General features: G+C 45.3%; 1 protein-coding gene across 3 annotated transcripts in view; it reads right to left on the bottom strand.

Annotated features, from left to right (window-relative positions):
• Positions 1 to 14,151: 14,151 nt before the first annotated feature.
• Positions 14,152 to 22,229, bottom strand: part of Tbc1d9 (TBC1 domain family member 9) — a 98,361-nt gene continuing 90,283 nt past the window's right edge. For all 3 annotated transcript variants that reach the window (XM_027406131.2, XM_035441402.1, XM_035441403.1), the window contains 6 exons: positions 20,614 to 20,854; positions 20,097 to 20,162; positions 19,298 to 19,384; positions 16,543 to 16,617; positions 16,350 to 16,453; positions 14,152 to 14,868 (listed from right to left, as the gene is read on the bottom strand). In XM_027406131.2, the coding sequence (XP_027261932.1) occupies positions 14,152 to 14,868; positions 16,350 to 16,453; positions 16,543 to 16,617; positions 19,298 to 19,384; positions 20,097 to 20,162; positions 20,614 to 20,854 (1,290 nt within the window). The remainder of the gene's footprint in view (positions 14,869 to 16,349; positions 16,454 to 16,542; positions 16,618 to 19,297; positions 19,385 to 20,096; positions 20,163 to 20,613; positions 20,855 to 22,229) is intronic.

Below are 22,229 nucleotides of genomic sequence, written 5' to 3'. Positions count from 1 at the left end.
CCAATGGAGGAAAGAAAAGAGAGGACATGTAGAACCAGATGCTTCTGTCCCCAAATCCAGCGTGTGGGGGATAGATCTGTTCACATGGAACTCAGGCCAAGGATTGGTGCAGAGGAGAGACACTACAGGTGGGTCGATCACATGTGGAGAAGGACTGTAGCTGTTTGGGGCTATGCCTCTTCTGTTGCTGCAGGTATCAAAGTAACATGAATTCAGTGTGTTGGGTTGACTGCTATAACTCTGGTACATATAGACTTGAACCTGCATTGGCTGTCTGTATGAACTTGGTGAGCTTGGGCAATCTCTTTAATCTTTTTTTTTTTTCCCTTGAGGCAGGGTTTCTCTGTGTAGCTTTGGAGCCGGTCCTGGAACTTGCTCTGTAGACCAGGCTGGACTGTAACTCACAGAGATCTGCCTGCCTCTGCCTCCCCAAATGCTGGGATTAAAGGCGTGCACCACCACTGCCTGGCTTCTCTTTAATCTTTTTAAGCTTCTGTTTTCTTGTCAGTGAAATGGGACAGTAATCATAACTTCAGGGATATTAGGAGGATTCAAATAAAGGACTCTAGCAATGATTTTAGCATAGTGAAGGCTGGGTGTACCTGGAAAGGGGACAACAAATGGTTATTACAATCACAGTTTTAGCTAGTAAGTTTGATGACCCCTTAGTAGGTGTAGGGCACATATGCACTGAAAGGTTTCAGCTGACTCACTTACTTCTCAAACTCTTGTGTCCTCTAAGGCCATGGCTTTTAGATAGGAGAAGCAAGGCCAGCTCCCAGATCTCCTTACTGAGAACAACCAGGAGAACACAGAGGTGAAGTGGGGACATGGCGGCTAAGAGTCCGCCTTGAGGCTTCTGGCGCCCAGTGGCTCCTGCTCAGATGGGGACATGGTTGTCAGGTCAGAGGTCGTAGATCTGTTCCAGGGCTCTCCTTCCATCATCCCTCCTCTGAAGCTCTCAGACAACTGGAAATTGCAGAATGGTGCATCGTGCCTGGTGGGAAGGACTTGGTGAAAGGTGAAGGGTTGCACCCTGAGTGTGAACGTGACAGGCAGTGGAGGAAGGAGCAAAGAGAAATGAAGGTGACACTGGGAATGTTCTCTGGGGCGTCTGTGTCTGTTGGCCTATTTGGCAGACTGAGATGAGCCAGGTGGCCTTTACAGCCTGGAATCGCTCTCTGTGACCAAATCCTGCAGGACCTTCTGTGACCAGTTAATGATATAGAGAGACTGTGTTCCTGAGGATGGAGGCACAGTGGCTTCTCAGCAGCCAGACCCCTGTGAGGATGCCTCCTAATAGATCAGTATCACCTAAGCTGAGCACAGCAGTCTGCGGTGGAGGACCCGACAACCAGCATGCACCACCTTACCTGCAAGGTCAGAGGCAGAGAGGATGCAAGCTGAACACCAGCATTCATCTTTCTGGGATTCCTGACTGCTGATGCAATGCGAGCAGGTGCCTCCCGCTCTACCATGCCTATACACTGTAACCGAAGCTATCCCTTCAAACCACAAACAAAAACAAACTTTCCAATCTCAAGGCACTTTGTCACAGAAATATAAAAAGTAAAACAAAACAAAACAAAACACCAATCAAACAAACAACAAAAAACCTTCCTGCTGCTCGTCCACCCCCCCCCCTTTTTTTTTTAAAGAATCAGGTAGAATCAGGCAATTCTCTTCTCTTCTTTTATCAGTGGGAACAATAATCCCTGTCTTGTATGGATGTTAGAAGAATTAGAAAGAACATATCATATGCAATGCTCTGGACATCCAGCATCCTCAGAGCAAACAGAAGCTATTATTTTTGCCTCAGGTCGTCATGTCAGGGCTATGTCAAACAGCTTGTCTCCCTAGAACTGTTGGTGGAAAACAAGTGCTAAGGGGTAGGAGAAACCAAGTTAGAGAAGAACAACCAGTGGCCAGAGAAAGCTCTAACAGTGGGGCCACTGGAGAATCAAGGCTGGGAAGACTCGAGTGCTAAGGGGATTTAGGGGTCACTGGCAACTTGATTCTGCCGGTGTTTTCTCCTAGGTGTATAGGCATTAATCTGGCTCTTTCCTGTTCCATGTGATCTTGCCAGGTCAGGGCTCTGGCCCCAGGACTGTCTGACCTTCATGAGTGCCGACTTTCCAGGCCTGTCTATCTCCTCCAGCTGCTTCTGAGTCTACAGGGAGGGTGGGGCGAGCGGAGGCCATGACAGCCAGGCTCCAAATGGTGTGGTAACTGTGGCTAAGTTTACAAATCCTTTGGGCTTTCTTCTCTAACTTGCTAAATAAGCAGCTACCAATGTTGACCTTGAAGAAAGGGTAAAAATCTTTGTTTCCACACAGATTGACCCTCATCATTTATTGAGAACTTCCGATGTTCTTCACGATCTCCGTGGTAATCCGATGTTTACCTTTGGTTCTGTTTGTGAGCCCTCTGCTTCTACTGCTTCAAGCTGAGGTTTTACCCCAAGACTCCACACATCTGGACCACTGTAGCCGATACTCAGTAGTGTTTTTGACTCTGCCCTTTCAGACTTGTTGGCTTTTGAAGGCTCTTTAATTTCTCACTCATTTTAGAACTAGTTTACATGCCCACTAACACGAGGCAAAATAAATTAGAATTTCATCTAATTAAATCAAATTGGAAAGAAAATAGACATACTTCTAACAGTGAATCTTACAGTTTATGAATGTAATATGTCCCTTCATTTTCTTAAGCTGTCCTTACTTGCCACCAATAATGTTTTAACATTATCAGTGTAGACATTTGAGCTCCTATTGTTCTGGGCTTATTCTGAGGTTTATGATGTTTTTGACAATACAATAGCTAGTATGATAATTTTATGCATGTGTGTATGTAGGTACACATGCGTGTAGAGGGGGTGAGTGCATATCATACGTCTGTGCAAATATAGAGGGCAAAGGACAAAGATGGGTGTCGTTGGTCAGGCTCCATCCACCTGCTTTTTGGAAAGAGCATCTCCAAACTCAAGTAGCTAGCTAGTTGACATTATTATATAAGTGTTCTTAAGAATCAATATTTATGTACATTGGCCATTTGTTTACTTATCAGACCTTCCTGCACTTAAAAAATTGTGTGTGGTAGGTGCATATGTGTGCATGTATGTATGTGTGTGTGTGCGAGTGTGTGTGTGTGTGTGTGTGTGTGTGTGTGTGTGTGTTGTGTGTGTGTGTGTTTGTGTGTGTGTGTGTGTGTGTGTGTGTGTGTGTGTGTGAATTTGTACATGTACACAGCAGTAGAGGAGGACATCAGATGTCCTGATTATATATCTCTACCCCATTCCCCTGAGACAGGGTCTCTTGCTGAATCAACAGCTAGCCTAGCAGCTATCGAGACCCAGCAATCCTCCTGTCTCTGCTCTGTACCCACCTGCAACCCTGTGGCCAAGCCTGCCTTTTTTTTTGGGGGGGGGTCCTTATGATTGCATAGTAAGAGCTCTTTCTCACTGAGCCATCTCTCCAACCCTTTCCTGCATTTTTATGTCTCTCTTTAGGCTGGGCAGTGGTGGCTCACGCCTTTCATCCCAGCACTTGGGAGGCAGGTGGATCTCTAAGTTTGAGGCCAGCCTTGTTTACAGAGTGAGTTCCAGAATGGCCAGGGCTACACAGAGAAACCCACAAACAAACAAAGAAATAAACTAAAAGGACTTCCCTTAAGTATTTTTTTCTTTTTCTTTCTTTCTTCTTTTTTTGTTTTTGTTTTTTGTTTTTTGTTTTTGTTTTTCGAGACAGGGTTTCTCTGTATAGCTTTGGAGCTTATCCTGGTACTCGATCTGGAGACCAGGGTGGCCTCGAACTCACAGCGATCTGCCTCCCGAGTGCTGGGATTAAAGGCGTGCACCACCAATGCCCGGCCCCCTTAAGTATTTCTAAATATTATGCACTATCAATTGTTACAGAGCTCTGATAATTAAACTCCTCCCTACATTTTGAACCTGAATCATTTTGACTGAAGTGTTGATGGGCACTGGAGGTTCAGGAGCACACCCGACGTGTTTGGAGAGGGGGGGCACTGGCTATACACACTCCCTGGTGGTTTCGTTTGCATTTGTGAGACAGTCCCAATCAGACTCTCTTACCAAAACAAATGGGCAGCACTTGGAGACATGAGCTTATATTTGATGCCTTTTAAAGCAAACTGGACTACTTTCCCTGCCAAATAAGAAGAAAAGGGATTTTTGCCCCTGCAATTAGTGACAGAGAAGTTGGTATTTCCATTCTCAAGTGAACCTCAGTGCTTTGGGGGAAGTGGCAGCCTGTAATACAGACTAGATTCCGTCTCGCACGCACTGTCCCAGGTGTACTGGGAAAGCACTCAGGGCATACACTTCTTGAGAGGAAAGACTGCCCTTTGTCCCCAGTCAGGGCTGTGTGGCTGCCCAAGTGCTGTGAAATCCTGCACACTCAATAGAGTTCAAAGTACAAATAAACTCCCAGATTTGTTTTTTAGTCTATAAAACTGAGTGAGCTTAAATATTTATAGTCTCAAGTTACCTGAAAATAAAATTACTGAATTTGGACTGAATCATCCCTGATACATTTTGAAATATGAAGACATTATTCTGTAAATACTTATGGTTTGGGTATCAAGGCCACCATTTTTGTGTGACAACTATTCAGATCTCAGCCTCCTACTAATAGGATCTTGCATTCTAACTATTTGGGCCAAAGTAGTATGGTCTAGAATTTGGGGGAACATGAGTTGCTTATCAACACTTGTCAATTGCCTGAGGTTGCTCTTCCAGGCAAGGTGGTGAGGCCCACCAGTAGAAAGCCATTAAGATGAAGGCAGGCTCTGCAGAACTAAGAAAGGGCTGAGACAAGAAGATAAATACATGACCAAGAAGTTTGCTCAGGTGTGCAGGTAAAACTGGACTGTGGACTGGACAGGATTAAGAATTACCATGGAAACACACCTCTGTGGTCCATGAGACTACTTCTATAAAGCACTAACTGATTAGTGAAGCCCACTCTGCATGTGGGTGGTGCCATTCCGTGGGATGGGGGCTGGGACTGAGAATAAAAGATAAAGCAAGCTGAAGCCAATGTCCACTTCTCTGCTTCCTGTAGATACACTGTGACCAGCTCCCTCACGCTCCTGCTGCCATGTACCCTCAAACTGTGAGCCAAAATAAACCCTTCCTTTCTTCCTTCCTTCCTTCCTTCCTTCCTTCCTTCCTTCCTTCCTTCCTTCCTTCCTTCCTTCCTTCCTCCTTCAGTGGCCTTTGTTGGGTGTTTTATCACAACAAAAAGGAAAGTAGTGACAATACCTGGGTTTCACCTAATGGGGGCAATGCTGGGCTTCCAGAAACTACAAACTCACTGGTCTGGCCCAGGACTGCAGTCTTTAATAAACTCATCCGCTCTTTTAGGTTGGCCCCAGGCTAGAGGGGGAGATGTTTGTTCTCCTGGGTAGGGCTATAGCCTCAACACCTGTGCCACTGTCCCGTACTCTGCTCTAATCACAGGTCTGACTAATTAGTCATAGCACCTCCTGAATCCAAAGACTCTCAGGCCTTATGGGTGGAATATGGAAGCCTGAGCTTGGAGACAGAAACCTGGGTCTGGGGCTCTTGACTCTAGTTGAATAGTGATGTCATTCAGGGTGTGGTCCCCAGGGTTAGAATCGCTGATGACACATCTGATCCACCGCCTTAGTTCAGGACTACATTTAGAGCCAAGCAGCCCTAATCTCAGCTAGACCTCATGTGTGCTGTGCTGAGTGAAGGCTTGACTTAGAAAGTGACTTTATACTAAGACATTGGTCATTTTCCTTGCTTTCATTTTTGGTTCTTTTGAAACAGGACTGGATGTATTCCAAACTGGCTTCGAACTTGCTAGGTAGCCAAAGATGACCTTGATTCCAGGGTTGAGCCACGAGGCCCAGCTTAGTAATTGCTGTCTCTAATTAAAGATTGTTAACTCAAGCTGACCTAAAACAAGCATGTCTTGGTGTGTGGAGAGTATACGGGAAGGCTTCAGCACTATTCTTTATCCGAAATCCTGTACCACATTCCATACCCACAGACACAGGATGGCCACGAGACATCCACTTTAAACACAGTGGCTTCATGAGCAATACTTGCTTGTAACCCCATGGATGCTTCTGTCTACAGTGAGGATGCCTGCTGTTCACGGCTCTGCGCTTGCTTGGGGGTTTGAGAGGAAGACTGGATGTCCCCAAAGGGACTCCGGCTGTGTGGGAGTGGCTGGGTATCAGAGTGCAGTCTGAATAGGAGCTCTCGCAGCTCTCTTCATCACCTGTTTCTCCTTCCTTGGGAGCAGGTATATGCATGGGTACATAAAACAGGCCCAGTGAAGCTCGGAATCCAGGGGCTGCACTTCGGAACATCTCTGAGTCCAACTAGCTCTCTGGCTGCTGAAGTTTTGGGTTGTTATGCAAATGAATATTTGGAAAAATAGGCAGAATGAAAAACAGGTTTCAAGGGCAGAGCCAGTCTATGGCTTGGTTTCACTGAAGAGTTCTCTGAATTTCCTCCTTGCTGACTCACACCTTGGACTTGCTTTTCCTCACACAGCCATCCCAGTGGCAGCTGCCACCAGTGAAGAAGGAAGGCAAGAGGACAGACAGGAGTCAATCAGGCCAGGGCAGAGTTTCAGAGTCATAGGGTCTCTTCTCACTTCTGTGTGTATACTTTCTCTGTAGACGGGGAGAGAGGACCACTGGGCACATGGTTGTGTACGCAGTTTCCCACTGACTCCTGGCTCAGCTGCCCCTGCCCCTTCCCCCCTCAATGCCTTGGGGATGTCACCACTAAAGGTGCCATTTGGGAAGCTAGAGAGATAGCTTAGTTGGTAAGATGCTGCCTTTGTGGAGTAAGGTCGTGTCGATCCCCAGCATCCATAAGATAAGAGGGCATGGTGATATGTGCTTGTAACCCCAGCCCAGGAGAGGCAGACAGGTTGAATCTTCATTGACTGGGCAGCCAGACCTACCCAGTGAGCTCCAGGACAATGAGAGCCTCTGACTCAAAAAAAAAGGGTCATGGCTTCTGGGTATTAACACCTAAAGTTGACCTGTGGCCTGCAATAAGCATGTGCACACAAATGCACACAAATGCACACAAATGCACATAAATGCACACACACACACACACACACACACACACACACACACACACACACACACACACAGCCCTTCCTCCCAGTGTTTCTGACATTTAGTTTCACTATCCTGTTCTGTGCTCATCTTTGTTTCCTCTGATCAACATTGCCTCTATATTTTGGGATGGCAATGACACCGTTGTGTCTGCTGGAGGAATCGTCTGTGAGGCTTCTTAGCGGAAGGGCACCCTCCATGCCTTCTTTGGGAAGATTCAGGCTGTTTTATGTTTCGAGCTCTGCCCTTGACTCATTCCATGACTTTTGTTCATTTAGTTTGAGTCCTTTGGGAATTTGCTTCAGTTTCATGTAGTCCTTAGATGTTTATGTATGCACACACACGTGTGTGTGAACCTGTGCATGTTCATGTATGTACAGGTGCACGTGTATGCTTGAGTGTGGAGGACAAAGGACGACCTCAGCATCTTTTCTCAGAAGTCATTCACCTATTTTTGTTTTTTAAGACAGGGTCACTCTTTGGCCTATAATTGGTCAAGAAGGCTAGACTGGCTGGTGGATGGGCCCCAGGGATCTGTCAGTCTTTCCCTTTCTAGCACTGGAATTAAAAGACTTTACCCAGTTTCTTTCTTTTTCTTTCTTTTTTTTCTTTAAGTGTGGGATCTAGGGAACCAAATTCAGGTCATCACACCTGTCTGCCCACTTAGTGAGTAAAGAGCAACTGTTGCCTTTCTTTGCAGAGGAAACTAAGGGGTCCTCAAAACTTGGAGCTCTGAGGGAGGTGTGAGATCTTTCAAAGGTCAAAAGGTGGCCTTCACAGGCTATTCTTTGCACAAGATTGCGGAACCTGTAGAGGAAAATCAGCCACAACCTACTACTGTGCTTCTTAGTGAGCCAGTGGTTGTCATGGGCCACCAGGGAGTCGTCTGAGTCCTGGCCAGCACACTGATGGGCGAGGGTCCCATGTGCTGGCTGCAGAGGAGGGCTCTGTGACTACCGTAGTTTGTTCTGGCTGAGATGTGGCTTTGGCAGGGTCCTTGGAGGAGAGTTGTCAGCTTAGAATCATGAACCTAAGAGGAAATTACACAGCAAGCAGTAATCAAATCCAGCTGAAATATTTAGTGGTGGGTAGACTGTGTTGTTAGAGATGTTCTCTGTCTTCCAATTACTCTTTTATTCTTGGTTTCCTGAATTGTAAGACGAAGGAGAGGCAAGGGGAGGAGGAGGAGGAGGAAGAACAACAAGGAGAAGGGAAAGTGTGAGAGGAGGAAGAGGAAGAGGAGGAGGAGGAGGAGGAGGAGGAGGAGGAGGAGGAGGAGGAGGAGGAGGAGGAATTGCTTGTGGTACCTGAGGAGTCCAGCCTGGAACCATCTTGGTATTGTTTGCACCACTCTTGATTCAAAGCTCTGCCTCCTTCTCTCCCCAGCTGTCTGCAGCACTAAGGGGTGGGGCACTCTTCTGTTAATTTTGATCAGAGAAGTACAACTTCAGCTAGGATGTGTTAAATGTGGGCTTCAAATCCAGTCCCATGGAACTGCCTTTACCTTTAACTCAACATTGCCCCCTAGTGGGAGAGAGTAGAATAGATGTTATGAGCAAGTGTGCAACACTACAGAAAGGACAGAACTGGAGGCCCCTGGTCGGGTCTTCCCTGTGGCAAACACAAAGGGGGTGTAGCTCAGGTGACAGAGAGCTTGCCTGGCACATATACAAAACACTGGGGTGGTGGAGGCAGGAGTATCGAAGCTTCAAAGTCGTCCTTATTGGACACTGGATCGTCCAGAACTGAGTTCCCTTCAGGGGTGTGTGTGTGTGTGTCACACATTGGAGCATAAAGGCTGAGTCTCAAAACTGTGTAAAGTTACCAAGAAGCGGTGCCATGGTGAGAACATGCTGGATCCACAACTCATGGAGACATTTTGCTTTTTAAAGTAAAAAACAGGGGACTTTTCCTGTTGTGCAACCCAAGGCTGGGACCACTAACTGTGAGGAAATGGAGCTGGAGGAGATGCCCATCACAGGTGAATGGATCATAAGAGCTTTGTTAGGTAAACATAATGGGATTTTACCCAGGTGTCATGGGGAGTGAAATTATGTCATTTGCAAGGAAAATTGATGGAACTGAAAAATATTAGATTAGGTAGCCCCAACTCATCCACATCACCTTTGGAGCTTAGCTTCTATGTGTGTGTATTTGTGTGACAGGAATTACAATAAGGTCAGAAACTAGCTAGGGACCACTAGAGGCAGGAAAGGGGTCTTGAGAGAGGGAGGCTGAGGCGAGTAGTACAGCACACGTGAAATAAAAGTGGGAGGGGATGCTGGGGTAGAGGGGGATGAGCCAGGGAGGAGGAGGAGCAGGGGGAGGAGTCGATGAGAGCCATCTATGAAAATGACATAAGAAAAACCGTTACTTTATATGCTGACTAAAAAAGCGAAAACCACCCTTGAAGTGCAATGGCAGATGGCTCACTAGGGAAAGGCAGAGGCTGCAGAGGCCTGGCAACCTGGGTATGATCCCTGAAACCCATGATGGGGGGGGGAGTTCACTCCTAAAAGTTTTGCTACAACCTTCATGGAGATGGTATGTGTGCACCACACTCAAACATACACATCATAAGCACCTGCACACACAGTGCACGTGTGCACACCTAATAGAGCAGAATACGATTGGAAATGTGGTTTATAAGTACGCACAAGTGGGAGGGAAGGGGGCGTGCTAACTATTTATGAGTGCACAGATGTTTTCGTGGATCAATCAATAGCAACAAGGCTGAGTTCCATTGTGTAGTTAATGCCAGGGGAGCAGGGGTTCTAGGGGAGACCAGAAGAAACGGTGGCTGCACTCAGTAACTAGGGGTGGGCCTCTGAGGTTCATTTCTGTTGCTTTCATAAAATATCCTGACAAAAACCAACCTAGGACACAAGTGTTCATCTCAGCTTTGTGGGGAAGTCAAGATAGGAATGTGATGTGGCTAGTCACATAACACCCACTGTAAGAGTAGAGAGAAATGAATGCATGCTTGCTTATTAATCAGTTCACATTCTCCACTCGTGTACACTCCAGAACCCAGCCCAGGGAATGCTGCCACTCACAGTGGGCAGGGTCTTTCCATATATTAATTAAGATAATCAAGACAACCCCCAGGTCAACCTCATCTAGACAGTCCCTCATTGAGACTCTCTTTCTAAGTCTAGATTGTGCCTATCTGACAAAACTAACCACTACAGTGGGTATAAGCAATCAAGAGGTATTAAGAATGATGCCTGGCTTCATATACTAAATGGATATCAATGTTATTAGTTGAGCTAAGAAGTAACTAGGAGAACTATGCTATGGAGAGAAAATAGTGATGGCTATGGGGGTACATATGATAAAATTCAGGCAATGAGAGCAGAGATTTCATCTTTTTTCTTATTGTCACAGCTGTTAATAGCTACTGAAACCCCAGTGTATCTAAAGGGAGCCAGTTTAGGAGGAAGGCCTGGGCTGAGCGACATCGGATGTCAGTGGTAGACAGACAGAGTTATAAATATCAGAGTGGGTGAGCTCAGGTGAGCAAGTCCTAAGTGGGGAGACTGAGCAGATCACATGACTCCATCACTGTAAGGCAGGGGGAGGAACACAGCTTAGAGAGGTCTGTGTGTGAACTCATAGGAGGCATTAGCAGAATAGGGTCCATACAGGGTTGTTCCTTCAAGAGAAAGAATGCAATACCTGTTATCCTCCCAGAAGTCTGAAGTGGATGTTTGCCTTCTGGCCTGGTGACCTTTGGGTTGCCTGTGTCCAGAGACTTTTCCTGCCACCAGACCCTCTCTAGACCCTTACTGTAACCCTGTTTTCCTCAATCTATAGAACCTATCTTTATGGACTTTACAAGAGTTTGAATGTAGTCACGTCTGATCTGCATTTAGCTTTCTTTGTTCCTCAAGCAGATGCATGTATACTTTGTTGTGCATGTGGAATTGAGTTAACCATCACCAGAGTAATTTTCATCAAATTGTGCTATGCTTAAATATGCCTAAAATAAACTACTTGGGGTCAGACTTACGAAGTTCAAACCAACACCAGTTACTGAGTTGTGTTGAGCCCTGAACTGCCTTCTTACTTTCCATTATAGTCACAGAGACCCTGGCAACAGCTGTCTGAAATGACCAGATCTGAGAGGCCAGCAGGGAAAGGGATTTCTCAGGTTCTGACACAGTGAATGTGCTGATAATCTGCCTGTTCCTTCACAGATGAAGATGGAAACAACTTCAGGGCCAGGAGCTCCTGCACTGGTCGCTGTTAGAAGAAAACAGACTACTAACCACCGTTGTGTAGCACACAGCTGCTGCAGGGAAAAGCACCCGAATATGCTTGAAAACATCACGCCAACACCACAACAGGATTGTTCCATCAGCAGAGATGAGGCCCTCGGTGTCCAGCCACCCTGCCCACATCACCTTGCTCTTTCAGCTGGAGAGTCCCTTCAACGCACTTGGAATGCTGCATTGCATTTCTTTTCTAAAGGTCCCTTCTCCAGTCCCTCTGCTGTGTTTGGCACGTGGGGGGTCAAACCTGGATTCTTTCTTGAGGCATATTTAAATGATCTTTAAAGGGGGTACACATGGGATAATGGGACAATACCCTAAGTCAGACACTGACTCAAAACAATGCAACTAAATGCATAGCAAACATGAATTGTAGGACATGAATAAGGACCAGGTACGGGTATTTCTGTTCTGACATGTGACACTAGTATTTTAAATTTTTTCTTACTTTTTAAATTGTGTATATGACCTGAGTGTAGGTGCCCACAGAGGCCAGAGGGATCAGCTCCCCTTGGAGCTTCAGTTACAGGCCATTTAAAAGTGTTTTCTTGTAGACATTATAATCACATCTTCCCCCTTTCCTAACCCTCCCTCCAAATGCTCCCATATAAAACTCCTCATACCCCTCCCCATTCATGGCCTCTTTTTCCCCATTAACTGCCACACACAGACAGGCACACCTTCATACATAATACACAAGTACAACTTGTATAATGTTGCTGGTATGTGTATGTTTTCAGAGCTGGCCATTTGTTATTTGTGGTGGTCTGAATGAAAGTGGTCCTCATAGGCCAGTATGGGGAATGCAGCAAATGCTCTTACTGCTGAACCATCTCTCCAGCTCCAAGCATTTAAAATTAGGCAACTGCTAACAACTACCTTTTGTTTGTTTGTTTCAAACATTCTTGGAAGATTTAAAAAATCTCTCTCTCTCTCTCTCTCTCTCTCTCTCTCTCTCTCTCTCTCTCTCTCTCTCTCTCTGTATTGTGTTTATATGTAAGTGTCTGGGGTGTGCCTTCCTGTGCATGAGTCCACATTTACCACAGTTTGCATATGGAGATAGGAGCTCTTTTTATTTGTTTTTGCTGCTGGTGGCTATATGACCCATGAACATCTGGTGATTCTTCTGTCTTTATGTCCTGTCTCACCATAGAGCACTAGGATTACAGATGCCTACTGCTAACTACAGCGTGCTTTAGTTGGGTCCTGGGGATCCAAGCACACCAAGCACTTAACTGTTGAGCCATCTTCTCAGCTCTACACACTTTCTTTCCTCAAAATATTCTCTCATAAAATTTTACTTAGTCAAAATAACTATCTACTGATAATTTCCCTACAAAATAAACAACATAGGGTCTCAGGCAGAGACTCAAGCACAAAGACACAAGACCATATCTGAAGTATTTTATTTGTTCACATTTATCCTAGTTGAGGTCATACTACTTCATTTGATAATTTAAAAACCATCTGTAAACAAAATAAAAAATTACAGCTGTAACGGCTAAATGAAGGACAGGCTATGTAATAAAAGCAGGGAGTGTGTGGAAAGAATGTCAGAATCAGCAAAGGAAATGTGAACATGATTGTGAGGTCAAGAGTAAGGCGGGAAGTTTCCCAGGGTCTGTAACGAACAAAGGCATAACAGTACTAACAGAGCAAGAATTCAAAGTGCAGGTGTGCCAGCTTTGATTTCCACATCCCTTCAGGAGATAGAACATTCTATTCTGCTATATAAAGTGACAAGTTCCATTTTAAACATCTAGTTATGCTACTTGCAGAATCCCTTCTCTGCATACATAACGTCTACACCGACTTAATGGCAAGTTGGTCATACGTGATACATGACAGTTTCTTGACTCTACAGAAAGTATGGACATGGTAAAGATCATTGTTTTACTTTTTGTTACTGTTTTGCGGTATTTTCAATGAATGACAAGAATCTAAAAACCCAGTATGAGAAGCATCAGGATTTCTAGCCCTTCAAAAACAAAACTTGAAACAGAAAGCTGATCCCGTGTCATCCTGGGTCCTCAAGGCTTTCACATTCGGATTCTCAGATGGCTCCTGTGTTTTTCTGGCCAGCTGATATAAATAATCAGAGCAAGATGTCACCGTCCAAAGTGATCAAATATGTCATTCTAGCATCATGTAAGAATCGTTTATATTTTCATAACTTCTTGGAACCCAAATGTGTTCTCCTTGAAGGGGGACCAGTGTAGAATATGACTTTTGGATAGAGGATTTTTATGAAATATATTTCCAATCTTAAAAAATATTTTTTTAGGATTTACTAAAGTAGTTCAAGATTTACCCCAGCTGACAATGCCCTTTCCTTCTAAAAACAGCCTTGTGTTCGCAACACTCCATTTTCCTCCCAGACCTAATTTTATTTTGGAGCCCGAAAACACAGCACAGCTGTCTATCAGCATCCAACAGCACTATTTTTACACCATGGATACAGCTGAACAGCAAGAGTACTAAGTTATAATACACATATCAAGGACAGTTTGGGTTTTTTTGGGGAGGGATTCACAGAATAAACTAGATTCTGGTTGCCGTACCCCACAGGCAGACTGCTAGTGCCTTACTTTGGGGTGTTTATCTAGTTCTCATCAGTTTTCATTGCATTGTATTATGAAAACACTAGGCTTCAAGCCAGGTACTAATAAATATTTAATTGAAAAGAAAAGAAAACCCCCCAACACAGAAGAACATAAAAACCTCTCTTGCCTCCCTTCCCGAATCAGCCAGACAGGGCAGAGATTTCATAGTCACTGGCCGACGTGAGGGGTTTACCCATCATACGCATGTTCTTTGCACTGGTGACCCTGGCCATCATGCACACCGGCTTGTCAAAGTACTTCACCAGGGCAGGCTCTGTCAAGAGAGAGGCTAGGAACTGCTCGAAGGTGATGGCCCAGTCCCGGTCCAGGCTGCTGCTCCTGGGCAGGGTAGCTGTTCCCTGGCTGCTACGCACCAGAACGGTGTCCTCCCCAATGTCCTCACAGTGCAATTTGTCCTCCTCGTGGGAGCCGGCACTCAGCACCGAATAGGATGACATGGAGCTGTCATCCTTGGTATCGTCATCGGAGATTAGCATGGAGGAGCAGGCCCCGTTGTCCCTGGGTGAGGAGTCCTCCAGTTTAATGTCCTCCATCTGCCCTCCCAGGGAGTGCTCCTCACTGTCAACTGCCAGGCTGGTTGGGAGTGGTTCTGTGGATTCCACCGTGTAGGGCTGGCTGGGCCCCTTCTTGGGGAAGAGCATGCCTGGGATAGCCTGGCTGCAGGGTGGCCCGGTAACCCCATCCTCCTTGACAGGCTGAGTAATGAAGAACTTGCCCACCTCTCCAATCTCCAGCAGGAGGCTGGTCACTGCGGCTGTGGCGTGGTACAGTTCCTGCTCATTGGGGTCTTCACTGAACATGTTGTACATAGTCTTACAGAGCTCGATAAACTGCCCCTGGAGAATGAGCGGGGAAGGTGAGGTGCTAAGAATAAGGACTAAGTAACCATGAAACCATGACTCTTAAACTTCCCAGGAAAATGCTCTATGGAGAAGTGAGGGACCCACTGTCAGGGTCTCTTTATTAGTCTATTTCTTTTTTAATTAAAAAATTTGAAACATCCACGAAACTAGCAAGAGTGAAATGATAAAAGCCTTCATAGACTCATCACCAAGAGTCAAGAATGACTATGGCAGAGGCTGGGGAGATGACTCAGTGGCTAAAGTACTTGTCATGAAGTATCCTAAGAACCCATATTTTAAGGGGAGGAAGGTGTGGTGGCATGCACAGTCCTGTCCCAGAACTGGTGTGGGGGCAGAGAAAGATGAGTCTTTGGGGCTGCCTCACTGGCCAGCCACCTTTGCCTGCTTAGTGAGCTATGGAACAATAAGAGACTGTCTGAGAACACAAGGTGGGTTGCTCCTGAGGGCTGGTAGCTGAGGCTATCCTCTGACCTCCATATGTGTGTGTATCTACACATGTGCCCACATGTGTGCACCCGTGTACATGAAAACATACCCTTCACACACAATGACTAAGCTATATTTTGCTTAATTTTTTTCTTCTGCTGCCCCCTCCACTTTGGTTGTTTTGAGACAGAGTTTTCCCATGTAGCCCAGGCTAGCTTCAAATTCATTATCTTCTTTCCACTGTGCATGGGCCAGCACGTTTGCCTCCCCAGGGCCAGGACTACAGGCATGGACTGCCATACTAGGCACTACATCATGTTTTTTTCTTTATTATCTTTTTCTCCTTGCTTCAGAATCTTAAGCAGGCAGAAGACTGGTCTTGTCTTCCATCTCTGAAGTTTTGGAGATTTTCCCAAGGTGAGCTCTAATAGCCTTGACACAGAAGTGAGGCCTGGTGCCCCGTCTTCTCCTTAGCAGGAAGTACACCATTTCATGATTACATCATCACTTACATCCTTCCTCCAGTTATGTCTTAGCTTTTAAGGAAAATGTGTCAGACATTTCTATTGCAGAGCACAGTGATATGAAGACAGCATGAGCTTGAGTGTCTGAAGGTAATTCTACTGATAGGAATGGGTGTATGGATCCTCAAACTGAGTACTTCATTGTTCAGATTTTCTTTTAGGAGAACATTTTGTCACTGCTGAGCACAATTTTGATGGAAAAGAAATAAATCTAAACAGGACTGGAGATGTAGTTGATCACTTGACTGGTGGAGTACTTGCCTGGCATGCATGAGGTCCTGGCTTCAATGCCCAACACTACATAAACTGGATGTGGTGGGCACATGCCAGTAACCTTAGCACTTGGGAGGTGGAGGCAGGAGGATCAGAAATTCAAGGTCATCCTCAGCTACTTAGTGTGTTGGAGGCCAGCCTGGACCATATGACATCCTGTCTTAAAAACAAACAAACAAACAGAATCACAAAAACAATACAGTATTTATTTTAAATTTTATAGTCTCTTACCTGATTCAACTTGGGCAAATCCTTGGCATTTTTTGATTTTGACTTATTTTCTGCAGTCCAGAGTTTCAGATAATTACGGTTTTCTTGAGAATTTGCCCTCTTTCCTACAACCAAATGCCAAGAGATGAGGGTTGTAGATGGGAAACAAGAACTCAGGCAGCAAACAGGTAAATAGGGAGGAAGACAGCTGTACCTTTGTCCTGCTTCAGACTCACGGTGACAAAGCCATCTTCTGCACCCTGTTTGCTTCTGCTGTCCAACCCAACGACTGCCAGAGGATATTGGAAAGAAAGAAGGGCGTTATAGAGCATACCACAGGCTTAGCTGTAGAACATGAAGATTGTACAGGCACAGTGGCCTGATTTAGCAAACAGAAACTGAAACACTGCCTGGCAGACAGCTCAGCTGTTCAAGCTACCATGCTCTAGCAGGGGCCCAGAGTTTGAGTCTCAGCATCCACATGGCACAAGGAGAGAATTGATTCCCGAAAGTTGTCCTCTGACCTCCAACCATGTTACACACACACACACACACACACACACACACACACACACACACACACACACACACACAATGTAATGAAATTAAAAAACAAAACAAAAACAAGGCTGGGAGAATCCTTCTATGTGCAAGGTCCTGGCTTCTGACTCTAGCATTTTAGCAAATACAAAACCCCAAATTGTCTAAGTAGTCTGACCCCAGTTTTAGATGGATATATTGTGTATATACATAATCACACACTGTATAGGAAAAAAAGAAAAGCAGTATTTTAAGATATGAATAATTACTAATTGTGTAAGATTTTTAGCATGTGTGTGTGTATGTGTGAGTGTGTATGTGTGTGTATAAATTTGTTTGTTTTTGCTTTTGAGACAGGGTTTCTCTGTGTAGCTATGGCTGTCTTACAACTAGCTCTGTAGACCAGGTTGGCCTCAAACTTACAGAGATCCAGCTGTCTCTGCCTCCTGAGTGCTGAGATTAAAGGTGTGTGCCACTACTGCCCAGTCTATCTTGCATATTTTAATCTATATTTCAAAACATCTACCATGAAACAATAGTGCTTCTGGGATTAGAAAAGCACTCTGAACAGGCATTGTTTAAGGACATTCAGAGGTGTGGCATGTGACCATCCAGCATTGTTTAAGGACCCTCCATAGTGTGGCATGTGACTGTCTCAGAAGCATTTGCATTAAGAGGGGACTCCTCTCTGAAATGGGCATCCCTGGCAAGGTAAGGCCAATGTGTTGCAGATGCATGACTGCCCATATGAAGAACAGTAGGTATGCTCAGGACCATGTGTGATCTCATTAGGTCTCCAACATCCACAATTTGGCAGTTATCATCTCCATTATCCACAGAAAAACTGAGCCTTAGAGTCAGGATTCTGCTTGTAGTCGCCTAGGCAACAATATGCAGAGTTAGCCCACTGTCTGAGCTCCTACCCTTAACAGTACTGCAAATCAAAAGACAGCAGAGTCTGGTTCCCTTTTCTCCAGCCAACTCCTTGGCACCCACCTGAGGTTTAAAAGCAGGCTCTACTGCACTTGTTTAGATACAGCAAGAAAAAAAAAAAAGGAGGCTGCACATGTTCAATCTAGACGACTGTTTATGACTGAATATATTTCAATAAACAATTGGCTGCATCTGTGACTGTGGATACAGAGTCTGGCCTGGATTTTAGCCTTTGCAGGCCATATTTTTCTGCTATAATTCTTGGTACTGTTATTGAGGCGCAGATTGAATGAGAACATGGGTGTGCCCTTTCAACTTTATCAGTACTAGAGCTCACATTTTATGTACTTTTTACACGGCAGGAAATATGTTACATCTGACTTAAATTTTTTTAATTTTTTAATTTTAAATAGAAGATTATTTTACACATCAATCCCAGGCCCTCTCCCTCCCCTCCTCCCCTCCTTCCCTGCCTCTCCCCCATCCCCTCCCACTAACACCCAACCTATCCCATACCCTTTCTGCTCCCCAGGTAGGATGAGGACTTCCATAGGGTGTCTTCAGAGTCTATCGTATCCTTTGGGATAGGGCCTAGGCCAACCCGGTGTGTCTAGGCTCAGGGAGTAGCCTTCTATGTGGAATGGGCTCTCAAAGTCCATTCCTATGCTATGGATAAGTACTGATCCACTACAAGGGACCCCATAGATTTCTGAGGTCTCCCACTGACACCCGCATTAAATTTTTTTTTTAAATTTAAAACATGAACAGCTTTCTGAGTTCATGAGATCAAAACAGCCAGTGGGTTGGGTCTAGCCCATGAGCTGTCCTTTGCTTTGCAGCTGTTATATAGGGCATAGACAAATTATGACAATGTCTTCTTTCAATTTTTAAAAACTCTTCCTTCAAGTGCATCAACACTAGCAGTGTGTGTGTGTGTGTGTGTGTGTGTGTGTGTGCAAAAGTCAGAGGACAGACTTGGGTGTGTTCCTCAGGAATGCCATTACCTTGGTTTTGGCTTGGTGCTTGTGCGTTAGGTCGGGCGACGGGGGTTGTGGCCTTTGTCTCCTCAGAGCTGAGATTCCAAGTGCATGCTACGCACGTCTCACTTGTTTTATAATGTGGGTTTGGAGGTTACACTCTAGTCCTCCACCTGATGGCAGGCCCTTTAAAGCCCAAGCCACCCTCCTAGTCTGATAAGGGCTTCTTAAACCAATGGCAGAGGTAATTCTGGATAGTGGTGTGGCAACTACACAATGTTAGAAGGTGGGGAGGGAGAGAAGTGTGTGGCACTGCAAGCCAGAGTTTTGCTGAATCAGCAGGATGCAGTGGGTATGGGACCTGATGCCCAAGGTGCTTACCCTCAAAAACATGAAGGCCCATATTAGATATCCTAATTTACACCCTTCTGTGACTAACTTTGGAGCTAAGCCTTTCTTCAGTAACGGCAGGCTCTACAGGACATGAACACAGTCCCTGTAGTGAGAAACATCACCCACCGTGTGTGCATTCTGGGGTGATGTCTTCAAAGAAGTACTGAGTGGCTTCAAAGGCAGAGTCGGGTTCATCTTGATCAGAGGACGGCTCTGTGGGAGAGTGTTGGGGCTGTGACTCAACAACAAGCTTCCTTACTCAGGAAAATGACAGTGGAAGGACAAAATCCCAAGTCATCAAAGTGGTTCGGAGGACAGAGGCACCTTGAAGGCCTCTGTGAGGGTTACTTTGTTTTTAACTGCATCTTAACTCCACACCAGTGTCCCTCTGCATTTTCCTCTCTATGGGGCAATTTCCCAAAGACTTTGAAAATAACACTTGATGGGTCAGTTGTAGGATGCTGTCTGCTATATACACCCACATTTACTCCCATCTGGGGTGTGAGTGCTAATCTGCCTTCACTTTTATTTGTTTATTTTTATTATTATTTGATAGATTGGTTTAAAACTGAAACCCAAGCCTCAGCAGCGTGCCCATCTTTTCCCACCAATGTTAAAACTGCTCCTCAAGACAAGTCCTCAGGGTCTCATTCTCCCCCTTGGAATACTTGTGTCCCACCTGTCACCAAAGGCTCTGAGTCATTCTCTTGAAGAGAGGTGTGATATTTTCTATGAGCCCAACTCATTTCTGAGACAGGCAAGTAACAACCAAATCAAGGACACACTCATTTAGGAGCTCATGTGAAGAATAGCAACTTGGCTTGGACTTTGGAAAGAATGACAGGCAGACAGGTGCCACCAAAGGAAGAGATGTAGAGCCAGGTCCAGGGTACCGGATGCACGCTACTCTGTGTGGCCCACTTACCTGGCAAGACGTGCATTTTGTACAGGAGTTTGAGTTTCTCTGTGAGGTCCCCATGGCATGCAGCACCTAGAAATCATGGAAGAACTGGTGTGAAATGTGTCTTATGAGTTAGCCTTGCCCCAGACTTAGAGAGCTCTCAAAAAAGTTTACTTTTTATATAGTCAAGCCAAGGTATTGTGTCACAAAAGTTTTGCCTATGACATGCTTGGGTTAAGAGTCTCAAACCAGGAGGTTTGGTTCTAGTGCTTTGTACTTAATGGCGTGCTATTGAAGAGCGGGGCTCTCTTTGTCCTCAGTTTCCCCTTTGTAATTCTGGGTGATAACAGAAAAATCTACCAGTGATCTTGACACTGGGACCCCATGACACACATAAAACTACATATGCTAATACACACAATGGTTTCAAATGCATCAGTTAGATTAATAGCTATATGTATTATAAGTGATTTATTAATGGGAAAGATCATAAAATTGGTTACAGCCCCACCCAACTCATGCAAGAATATAGCATCCTTACTCAGCCCAGAGACGAATTCTCGGAAGTTAATTAAGGAATCCCCATTCTCATCTAACAGCTGGAACAAGCGGGAAGCCAGCACATCAGAATGAGTGCCACATGCCCAGGGAAAGAGAAGCACAAACATGCCCTTGAACTGCTCAAAGTCAATGCGGTACTGTTCCAGGTAAGGCAGGCTGGGGTCATGCCGGTCCAGGGCATTGCTGCTCCCCCCCCAGTAGCAGCTGGTTAGATGTTCAGCCTGAAAAAGATACAGAGTGGTTACTCCCACTTATGTAGCTGCAAATCACATAATATTATCCTAGGCACAGTGTGTTCAATCTGCAAGTGTGTGCAAGTGTGTGTGCTCTTCCTATTATACACAGGTATACCTAACTGGAGAACCTGTAAGATACCATGGTAAATGGACCCCAGACTGCTGTCTGGGAGGCCAGCACAGGACTGATCCAGACCCCTGAACATGGATGTCAATGAGGGGGCCTCTACACTCTAGGGGGCCCCTGGTAGTGCATTAGTATTTTTCCCTGGTGTAAGAACTTTGAGAGCCCATCCCATGTGAAGGGATGCACTCTCGGCCTGGACACATGGGGGAGGGCCTAGGCCCGACCCAGGATGATGTGGTGGACTTTGGGGAGCCCCCATTGAGGGCCCTCCCCTGCCTGGGGAGTGGAGGGTGGATGGGTTGGGGGACAGGTAGGGGACTGGAGGGGAGGGTTGTGGGGAGGGGAGGGAGAGGGAGAAGGGATTGACATGTGAAGCAAGCTTGTTCCTAATTTGAACCAATAAAAAATAATTAAAAAAAGATACCATGGTAAGAATGAAGAGCTAGGCTAGGCAATACCTTCCTGATGTAGTGCATAGAAACCAGCATCCCATTAGAAGAATGCAGGACCCTACTACATCCATCAATTATGTACCAAGTCAATACATATTTGGCCTACCTACCAAAAAGAGAGATAGTGGTGCCCTCTAGTGGCTAAAAGGTAATGGGTGTTTTAGGGAGAGCCCTCAGTCCCAAACTCTTGTCCCCTAGGAGGTCTCCACAGGAGACATACATTTATTTGTCCTAGGTGTTGTCCTTTAGGTTTGTTCCTGGACTATCTTTGAACTGAGCCAAAGAGCCACATTTGGGTCTGTTGGTTGCTTTTCTTTTCTTTTTTGAGACAATGTTTTGTGTAAGCTAGGTTGGCCTCAAATTTGCTCTGTAGTCAAGGATGACCTTGAACTCCTGATGTTCTTGCCTCCAACTCTCAGGTACTGGGATGAGAGGCACGAACCTCCACATCTAACTGCAGATTTAGTCCAGGCCAACTGCCACATTCTGATCTTCGACAATGACCATAACAGATGACAAAAACTTTTTTTGTAGAAGAATTACATTTTAAAAATTAAGATGTAAACAGAGAACTCTCAACAGATCTCAAATGGCAGAAAGACACTTAAGAAATTGCTCAACATCCTTAGTCATCAGGGAAATGCAAATCAAAACCACTCTAAGATTCCATCTTATACCAATCAGAATGGCTAAAATAAAAAACACCAATGACAGCTTATGCTGGAGAGGATGTGGAGAAAAGGGAACACTCCTCCATTGCTGGTGGGAGTGCAAACTCGTA

This window comes from Cricetulus griseus, chromosome 3, assembly GCF_003668045.3.
Source record: "Cricetulus griseus strain 17A/GY chromosome 3, alternate assembly CriGri-PICRH-1.0, whole genome shotgun sequence".
Lineage (NCBI taxonomy): Eukaryota > Metazoa > Chordata > Mammalia > Rodentia > Cricetidae > Cricetulus > Cricetulus griseus.
Note: the sequence above shows the minus strand (reverse complement) of the source record. Positions and strands in the feature narration are given on the sequence as shown.